The following is a 10,279-nucleotide window of genomic DNA, read 5'->3' as shown; positions in this document are numbered from 1 at the left end:
CACCGAAAAACGCTCGAAGAAATAAATGATAACATTCATTGCAATGAATGTTTTGCTTCTGAGTTTGTTTTTAAGAGTTAAAAAATTATGGCTTAGAAATTAGGGGTTGAAAATTTGGGTTTAGCTATTACGGTTTAGAAATTAGGGTTTTGGGTTTAGAAATTAGGGTTTAGGATTTAGAAATTAGGGTTTAGATTGAATTTTTAACACGAATGGTTTAGAGTTTAGGGTTTAGGGATTATGGCTTAGGGTTTAGGGTTTTGAGTTTAGGGCCTAAACCCTAAGCCCTAATCCCTAATCCCTAAACCCTAAACTCTAAATTAGGCTAAATCTTAAAAAAAAACTTCACAAATGATGGGAAAAAAACGCTCGAAAAAATAACATTCAGGAATAACATTACGCATGATGCATGTTATCAGTTTTTTCTTCGAGCGTTTTCCCGCCAAAATAATAACATTCATCACAAAGTATATTTTTTAAATGTTCATATTTTCGCGTGCTCTTAATGTTGGAAAAAAAATTTGAAAACAACGAAAAAATAAAAAATTATTTTTACTTCCCCCTTCTCCCAAAAAAGTGCTTCCCTCTTGATTATGACCCTATATATATATATATATATATATATATATATATATATATATATATATATATATATATATATATATATATATATATATATATATATATATATATACAGGATCAAGGGGGAAGTAACCAATTAGGGATAAGCGGGGGGAAGCAAAAAGTTTTTTTTTCGTTTTTTTAAAAAACTTTGTTCACGAACATTATAGATTGGATGAATATATGAACATTTAATACAGACACTTTGTGATAAATGTTTTTATTTTGGCAGAAAACGCTCGAAGAAGTAATATATAACAATTATTGTATTTTTCGAGCGTATGTTGAACTTTTAGATATTAGGGTTTAAATATTAGGGTTTAGATATTAGGGTTTAGACATTAGGGTTTAGAAATTTAGGGTTTAGATTTAAGGTTTAGATTTAGAATTTAGATTAATTTTTTAACACGAATGGTTTAGAGTTTAGGGTTTTGGGATAAACCCAAAACACCAAACCCTAAACCCTAAATCGGGTTAAATTTTACTTCACAAAACATGAAAAAAAAAAAAAAAAAAAAAAAAACGTCAACATTCTTCACGATCAATATTATCTTAAATGTTATTTTTGTCGATCGTTTTCCCGCCTAAATAATAACATTCATCACGAAGTATCTTTTTTAAATGTTCATATTTTCGTGTGATCTTGATGTCTGAAAAAAATTCTAAAAAAAACGAAAAAAAAAATTGCTTCCCCCCGCTTCCCCTCGATTGGTTACTTCCCATTGATCCTGCCCCTATATATATATATATATATATATATATATATATATATATATATATATTAGTAGGATCAAGATGGAAGTAACCAATCAGGGGTAAAGAGGGGAAGCAAAAACTTTTTTTTTCATTTTTTGAAAAAACTTTGTTCACGAACATTATAGATGGGATGAAAATATGAACATTTAATAAAGACACTTTGTGATAAATATTTTTATTTTGGCGGAAAAACGCTCGAAGAAGTAATATATAACAATTATCGTGTTTTTCGAGCGTATGTCGAGGCTTTAGCTATTAGGGTTTAGATATTAGGGTTTATAGGGTTTAAAAATTTAGGGTTTAGGGTTTAGATTTAGAGTTCAGATTTAGGATTTAGATTGAGTTTTTAAAACGAATGGTTTAGAGTTTAGGTTTTTAGGGTTTAGGGTTTGGTGTTTTGGGTTTATGGAATAAACCCAAAACACCAAACCCTAAACTCTAAATCGGGCTAAATTTTACTTCACAAAACATGAAGAAAAAAAACGTTCACATTCTTCACGAACAATATTATCTTGAATGTTATTTTTGTCGATCGTTTTCCCGCTTAAATAATAACATTCATCACGAAGTGTCTTTTCTAAATATTCATATTTTCGTGTGATCTTGATGCAGGAAAAAAATTCCAAAAAAATGAAGAAAAAAAAATTTTGCTTCCCCCCGCTTCCCCCGATTGGTTACTTCCCCATTGATCCTGCCTCTATATATATATATATATATATATATATATATATATATATATATATATATATATATATATATATATATATATATATATATATATATATATATATATATATATATATATATATATATATATATATATATATACTAGTTTTATGAGCCCGTGCGTTGCACGAAAGCTGTAAAAATTAGTATTCGATAACGCTAGTATTCATACTTATCAAATGTAAAATATATATACAATTGAAAAAATCCATTTATTATCAATAACATTTGTATCGAAAACTTTAGTATTAAATACTAACGCATAGATAATGAACCCGTCCGTTGAAACAATTTTATGATTATTTGAATATGAATCTTACTTATAAATGTTACGGAAAATATTATAATCATATAAATTTAGATAATTAAGTCATATAATTAAGATAATAAAAATAATAGTTATTATTATTATTATTATTATTATTATGTTACGTATAAGTATTTAATTTAGATAATTATTGGAGTATTTTATTTACGTATATAATATTTATAAAATTAAGATAAGATGATTATGGACTTAATATTTACGTATATAATATTTATATTTATAATATTTGTAAGATGATTATTATTTACGTATATAAAGCATATATTTAGTTAAGGAAGAGTAATTCTGAGTTATTTTAGAGAGTTATAATTATTTAATTCAGTTTAATTAAAGAAAATAACATGTATGATTATTTAATTCAGGTTTATTAAGAAAATGACACGTAAGATTATTTAATTCAGATTAATTGAGAAATTGACACGTAGGATTATAAGCACGCGCTTTATAATAATGTATATATAGATAGATAGATAGATAAATGGATATATATAGTTCAAAACAAATAAATAAATATTAGAATTAGATGAATATAAATTTGTAAATACGTGTATGTATACGCTATATATATTATTTTAAAGGAGTAAGTATATAGATAAGATTATATGACTGTTCGTAGATGATGTATATGAGTGAGTATATTATATCCATCCAATAAAATAATATAGACAGGTAGGTAAAAGGTAGGCGCACATATCATATGATCATATATCCGTATCCGTACAAGATCCAAGAACATAACAGTAGTTGTGTCACATGGAACCCACCTCAAACTGGTGGTGGCCTGGTGTCATTTCATATCTGGACTCTTTTGGACGGTCTCTTGCTCATTCACTCGTCTCTTAAATCATCACTCACATGTATGTATGTAGTATAAAAGTATAAATATAGCATATAGTATCGTACTCCGTATATCATATCATCATATCAACTTATAAAACTTACAGTGTTATATCTATTTTAAGATTCACCTTCTCTTTGTTCCTTTCAATAACACAATCATAATCATCACTAGTTAGCAATTTCCCTTTCAAATCATACTTGTTTTCTGTTGTGTTGTATCATCATTCAAAATTTTTGTTTCTGTTGTGCTCTGTTTCATCTCAGTTTCCTCTACATCTAGATTCTCAGGTTATATCTAACACAAATTCTTTACTTTAACTAGTTATGTACTAGGGAGTATTAAGTTTGTGTTTGTGTTTATTTGTTAATTATTTGTTTTTTTTTTCCCAAGTTATAAGTGTTTATTTATTTTGTTTTGTTTATTTGTTATGATATGAAGTAGTTCCTGTGTGTTCTTAAAAGAAAAATATAAAGTGAATTCTTTGTAGATATGGAGTTGGAATTGATACTTTCTTATGGTGGATGAACAAGTGATTGAATGTTTAATTTGTTAATTGGGATTAGTGAGTTAAGTATGTTGTGTGGGCACCTAATTATCAGAATTCACATTGCATAATTAATAGTTAAAGATCATAAACCTGATACCTCTTGCTATTTGATTTGATTCGATTCAATCACTGCATGCAGATCATGTAAATTTTTAGAAAAGTATAATCTTTAAGCAAAATCTTAGTGAAGGGTGTAGTTTTCTAGTAGAGATGCCAGATATGTGGACACGAAATCGATTCTAAATAGAATATGATAGTTTATTTTATTTTATTTTTAAATTTTTTTTTTGAACGGCAATTTTTTTTACTTGTTATGAAGTTATTCTTGTGTGTTCTAAAAGTAACGATCTAAATGATTTTATTGTTAAGGTTATTGTTTCTTGTACTTGTAGAAAAGAAAAGAAAAAAAAAGTGAAGTTCTTGCAAGATATGGACTTTGAATTGATTATTTTTACTTTGTAGTGGATGTAAAAGTGATTGAATGTTTAATTTGTTAATTGGGATTAGTGAGTTGAGTAAGTTGTGTTCTATTTGATAGTAGATTGTTTATTCTTAATTATCATAATTTACAATGTATATTAAGTGGTTAAACATCATAAACCTCATACCTCTAGCCATTGATGTGATCAAATCTTTTAGCAAAATCTTAGTGAAGGGTGCATCTGAGCAAAAGATACTCCCCTTCCGGGGTAGCGGAAAATCTTATCCGTTTACCCGTTTAGAGATGCCATATTTGAGGACATGAAATCAATTCTAAATAGAATAAGATGTGTTTTATTCTCATGAAGTTTTAGATTTGACATATAGAGGATAGAAGGTATTAGAGAATATTCTAGAGAATATATTATTTGGATTAGATGTATTATGTTTAGTAATTATCTAGTTTTCTAATGTAGTTTTCTACTGTAATCAGATTAATAACATGTTTTTTCTTTAGGCGCCATCCTTCTATATCTCGAAAAAGTAAAAAAAAAAAAAAAGAAAGAAAAAAAATGTAATATAAAAATGTTCTAGAACTGATTCAGAAGTAAACTTCATGTGAGTTGGTATTGTTGAAGCTCTGATACGAGAATTTTGTTTTTTTTTTTATATTCAGATAATAAGCAAGAATATAATGAATGCTGTGACAAAAGTTAAGCGAAGAATTGGTAAATATGAGGTGGGAAGGACCATCGGTGAAGGAACTTTTGCAAAAGTGAAGTTTGCGAGAAATTCTGAAACTGGTGAACCTGTTGCTATCAAAATTCTTGATAAGGAAAAAGTTGTTAAACATAAAATGGCTGAACAGGTTATTTCATAATCTTTAATGATACTTGTTATCAATTCTTAATATATTTTAACAATATCACGTATCGATGTTCTTATAAGCTTTCAACATCTTCTGTAAAGTTAGATTCGAATCTGTTTCTTCCTTATGTATTGTCTGATTTATCTCCATGATGCAGATAAAAATGGAAATAGCAACTATGAAGTTGATAAAGCATCCAAATGTCGTCCGCTTATTCGAGGTCTTTTTTTCTTTTTTTCTTTTTTTTTTTTTTTTTGTGTAATATCTATGGAGTCCAGCTAAACAGTATGTAACTTTGAAATTTTGTAATGTACCCTTTAACAGCCAGTGTTCTGTGTTTTCAGGTTATGGGGAGCAAGACCAAGATTTTTATTGTACTGGAGTTTGTCACAGGGGGAGAGCTTTTTGATAAAATTGTAATTTAATATTTGTATATTTTCTTTTTCTTAAAAATATATATAAAAAAAGCTTGTTGATATATATGTTGCTTTATTTGGAGTCGCCTTAATGTTAAAGTTTGATTGTGAAGGTGAACCATGGGCGAATGCAGGAAGATGAAGCTCGAAAATATTTTCAACAGCTTATCAATGCTGTTGATTATTGCCATAGTAGGGGTGTCTATCATAGAGATTTAAAGGTAGTAAATATAAATATTAATTGATTTCGATACGTATTTTATTGTTTCACTTCACTAGTTCTGAACATTCTTTTTCACCGCAGCCGGAAAATTTGCTTCTAGATGCTTCTGGAAACCTAAAAGTTTCAGATTTTGGATTAAGTGCACTTTCTCGACAAGTTCGGGTAAAATTCAAACTATTCGTATATAAACTCATCAATTTCAGGGTTATTTCATAGACGAAATGTCTAATATTTATTATTTTTTCATTTTAAAGGATGACGGTTTGCTTCACACAACTTGTGGGACTCCAAATTATGTCGCTCCTGAGGTACAAACAACTATTCATTATGTTGCAACCATTTTCATTATCCATACTTGAGATGGAAAAAAGTGGGTCAAGCCATTTGGGTAATGTGTCAAAACGGGTCGGGCAAATTGCCCAAAAAAGTAACATAAAAATCACAATTCCCGATAAAAGGGATATCATTTTTTCCTTTGCTTCTAAAGAACTACAATTTCAATTTGGTGTATAAAAGAATCTCTGGTTCTAAACCATTTTCGGATATTACCTCAATTGCAACCATTTTCAAATCAGAGACTCTTTTAAGCACCAAATTGTAATCATAGTCCTTTATGGGCACAAAAAAAAAAAAAAAGGATATTTTATTTATTGGGAAATTGTGGCTTCTATGTCACCTTAATGGGTCTGGTCAGGTTGAGCTGTTTTTTTTCAATACTTTTTCATCCATAAGTTATGTGTCAAGTACTCAAGTATTTGTTATAAGAACAATCTTATTAATATAATGTTTGTCAAAATAAATTTTAAATAACAAACTTTTTCATTTTGGTAATTTCAGGTCTTGAATGATAGAGGGTATGATGGTGCTACTGCAGATTTATGGTCGTGTGGGGTCATACTGTTTGTACTGCTTGCAGGTTACTTGCCATTTGATGATTCAAATCTTATGAACCTTTATAAAAAAGTTAGTATCGTATTCAAGTGTGTTGTACGGTTGGTCCCCTATTGCATTTATCTTACTATAAACTACTTTGGCGGTGTGCATTTATAGATTTCGGCTGCAGAGTTTACTTGTCCTCCATGGGTCTCTTTTAACGCCATGAAGTTAATAGCTCGGATATTGGATCCCAATCCCATGACGGTCAGTATATAATTAACTGCATTTCAGTTTTAAAACATCGTCATTATACTAAAAATATGTACTGAACACATAGTTATAATTTTTAACAGCTGGTATGAAACTGATGATTGACCCCTAATTAGTTAGATAATGTTAATACCATCATTCATTGTATAAAAAAAAACTAAAAACTTATTATTGCAACTTCAAGTTAAAAATGTTGTTAAAAGAGAGGTAAGAAAGTAAAAATCATTGGAAATTTTGATTTAGCTTTCACCAAATGATGTGTAATATAACTGTTACACTCTTTATTAACGAGTTGTTAGGCTCCTTAAAATGTTTGCATCACATTGATCAAAGCCTATATACAAATCAATAAGTATGCCTACCTTAATTTAGCACCCTCCTTTTTTACTGCAGCGAATCACAATACCTGAGCTTTTGAATGATGATTGGTTTAAAAAAGATTTTAAACAGCCTGAATTTATCGAGAAAGAAGAGGCAAATTTTGATGATGTAGAAGCAGCTTTTCAAGATTCAGAAGTGAGTTACCAACTTCATTCTATTATATTTATATTATATTATTACATACAATAATCTCAAAGAACGTCACCAAGTGATATTTTTTTTTTTAGATGTAAAGAAATGTCCAGTTTAGTTCATAAGGTTTTCTATCTCAGATTCTTAGCCCGAGGTGGTATTTATTGCTCACGTTAATTTAAATGGAATCAGACCACTAGGCTTGTAAGACTAAAACCACGATTGACCATCGGTTAATCTAGATCAGGGAGTTAATTGACTTATAAGGTCTTAGCACTGACGATGGACATTAGGAGATTTGCATATCGTTCGACCCATTTGACCATTCCCCTTTTTACTATACCCTTGATATTTGACCCATTTGAGGTAAAGCAGAACCACCCACTCATAAGTGAATGGGTCAAAGTTGCCACGTCTAGTTTCAACATCTGGTTGGAGGAATAGGATATTGTTCGTTTAATTTGATGGAGGTGCATTGGCGTCACATGTGTAAGATTTTGGCCTGAAATGTACTCGACATATCGTTTGATGTTTTTTTTTTTTTTTTTTAAGTTGTTGCATTATTAAGTTTATTTTCTTTTCTTCTTAACTTTACATGCCTTAATCCAGATTATTAAATTCAAGCTTTTCTGACCCGTTAAACCTTCGAATGCCTAACACGCTTTCACAATGTTAATAAATATATTTGTTTTCCAACAGGAGTATCATGTGACAGAAAAGAAAGAAGAACATCCAGCTGCCATGAATGCTTTCGAGCTTATTTCAATGTCTAAGGGGCTTAACCTTGGGAATCTTTTTGAGATAGAACAGGTTAATTATACTTTTTTATTTATCTCTGTAGCCTTTTGTTATTGATATTTCAGATTCTTACTCATGTTTTGTGAATCACTATGCGTATCAAGGATCTTCAAGAGTAGAGGTGGCAATATGGCCGGGTTGAGTAATGGGTAATAATAGGTGTTATATGGTGCTAGTCAAATATCATTTACAAATTTAGGCTACTTGCAAAGTGTTACTATATTTTAAAGTTTATAATAACATAGGAATTTCTATGTACTGAAATTACATGTCAGGCGACTTTCCACCTGTTTTCGTTTAAGCCATTTTGACCAGCTTGACCTGTTAGAGCTACAACACGACCATCCATAAGTAAATGGGTTGAAAATGCCACCTGTAGACTGTAGTCATGGTCAAAGTAAAATTCTATGTGGGTCATTCAAACTTGTATCTAAAGTGTAATACTTGTGTTTGTAGGGATTCAAAAGGGAGACAAGATTCACATCGAAATGCCCTGCAAATGAGATAGTTAGTAAAATCGAAGAAGCGGCAAAGCCTCTTGGTTTTGATGTTCACAAGAAAAACTATAAGGTATTTCAATTGCCTTTACTTTAAACTTCAACTTTAATATTTTTGGTGAGTAATCACTCTCTGTTTCTCATCTCAGTTAAGGCTTAATAATATCAAAGCTGGGAGAAAAGGAAATCTGAATATTTCCACCGAGGTACGATGTTGTGATGCTGTGATGCGTAATCAATAATTATGAATTAATTTTGACAGAAAGATATTCTTTTTCGGTTCGTTTTCTCAAATTCGCATTACATATTGTACCCGTTTACTAGGTATTTCAAGTAGCACCCTCTCTTCACATGGTTGAAGTGAGAAAAGCAAAAGGAGATACACTAGAATTTCATAAGGTATGTTATTCATTTAATTCGAGTAGCAATTTGTTTTCTTTTGTACATGATTATGGTTGTTTAACAAAATATTAATCATGTACATATAATCACTATGAATCTAAAGTTTATATGTTTTATATCTTTTTCCAGTCAGAAAGCTGTATGGTTTACATAGTTTCTTCAGGAACTATACAATATAATATAATATAATATAATATAATATAATATAAGTGTTTAAATGTAGTAATAAAACTCCCTTTATTGAGGATTTATAGGAGTCATTTCTCCCGTTTTTGTTTCACTTATTACGTTCACTACTTCTCTTTGGTTGGTTTTGTATCGTGGTACACCTCTATTTGAAAAGTGCGTAGCACCTTTTTTGTTTATTGTTAATTTCTCTTGATATAATATTTAATTGATTGATTGAGGTAGCAAATTGGGCTGGTTGGACTAGACGACTAGTTGGGTATCAGGGTTCAGATGAGTCTTGCTGACCAAAGCTCTCCATATTTGTTACATTTGATTTCCTTTAATTAATAACCAACAATAAATATATTATACGGTTATGCTCATAGGTTTAGGCATTACGTTGTCAATTATTATTAGTCAGCGTTTGACTAATCGTTTTATAATTAATTAATTAATTATATACATTCTGCGACTATATTCTTAGGTTCTGAATTTGTGTTTTATCTCTGTTTGTTGCAGTTCTACAAACGCCTTTCCAGTAGCCTCAAACACGTTGTTTGGAAGACAGAAGAGGAAATGCAAGAACCCAAGTAGCAACTTTCGAAATTTTTATGCAGTTTTTCTCCTTCACTGCTGCATATTATGTTGTCTTATCATCGTATATTAATGGACAATTTTCACTTATATGAATGAATATCAAGTGTAGCTAAAGGCAAAAGTAAAATTCTCTACATTTAATTTTTTTTCTTTTTGTCCCTTGAACCAAGTATTAAACAACGATTTGATACGCAAAGTTGGGGAATATATATTTAACTTTAATAGTTTGTATCAAGTTATATATGTTTACTTTGTATGTTTCAAATTTTCATTTTATTACTATTGTGTGTCCAAATCAACACAAAGTATAATGCCAATCTAACGTTGACAGTATGACCACCTGATTCTCGACTAACTCAGAATAAAACGTAGAAATTACTTCATTATTGCTCTATCTCCTAATGTGTCGTAC

At 29.8% G+C, this 10,279-nt stretch overlaps 1 protein-coding gene across 3 annotated transcripts; it reads left to right on the top strand.

The window, feature by feature from the left end:
- Window positions 1-3,132: 3,132 nt before the first annotated feature.
- On the top strand, window positions 3,133-10,067 carry LOC139897476 (CBL-interacting protein kinase 32-like). Of its 3 annotated transcripts, none has more exons than XM_071880178.1 (15): window positions 3,133-3,288; window positions 4,916-5,107; window positions 5,265-5,327; window positions 5,452-5,523; window positions 5,637-5,744; window positions 5,828-5,908; window positions 6,001-6,054; window positions 6,584-6,709; window positions 6,797-6,886; window positions 7,286-7,408; window positions 8,105-8,215; window positions 8,660-8,773; window positions 8,850-8,906; window positions 9,025-9,099; window positions 9,790-10,067. In XM_071880178.1, the coding sequence occupies exons 2-15, from the start codon at window positions 4,934-4,936 to the stop codon at window positions 9,862-9,864; spliced, it is 1,323 nt and encodes a 440-aa protein (XP_071736279.1). In that variant the 5' UTR covers window positions 3,133-3,288; window positions 4,916-4,933; the 3' UTR covers window positions 9,865-10,067. The 3 variants fall into 3 exon arrangements, with proteins under 3 accessions (XP_071736279.1, XP_071736278.1, XP_071736280.1); XM_071880177.1 differs by lacking the exon at window positions 3,133-3,288 and adding an exon at window positions 3,343-3,560; XM_071880179.1 differs by lacking the exon at window positions 3,133-3,288 and adding an exon at window positions 4,620-4,636.
- The last annotated feature ends 212 nt before the right edge of the window (window positions 10,068-10,279 follow it).

Source organism: Rutidosis leptorrhynchoides, chromosome 3 (assembly GCF_046630445.1).
Source record: "Rutidosis leptorrhynchoides isolate AG116_Rl617_1_P2 chromosome 3, CSIRO_AGI_Rlap_v1, whole genome shotgun sequence".
NCBI classification, from domain to species: Eukaryota; Viridiplantae; Streptophyta; class Magnoliopsida; order Asterales; family Asteraceae; genus Rutidosis; species Rutidosis leptorrhynchoides.
The sequence above is the reverse complement of the archived record's forward strand: the minus strand, read 5'-3'. Positions and strand labels throughout refer to the sequence as shown.

What these genes read in the sequence shown, in the direction of transcription:
- LOC139897476 (XM_071880178.1), top strand. Translation starts at nt 4,934, where the DNA reads ATGAATGCTGTGACAAAAGTTAAGCGAAGAATTGGTAAATATGAGGTG. An exon ending in GAGAGCTTTTTGATAAAATT is followed by an intron (nt 5,524 to 5,636) that starts GTAATTTAATAT and finishes TTGATTGTGAAG; the next exon opens with GTGAACCATGGGCGAATGCA. An exon ending in ATCTGAATATTTCCACCGAG is followed by an intron (nt 8,907 to 9,024) that starts GTACGATGTTGT and finishes CCCGTTTACTAG; the next exon opens with GTATTTCAAGTAGCACCCTC.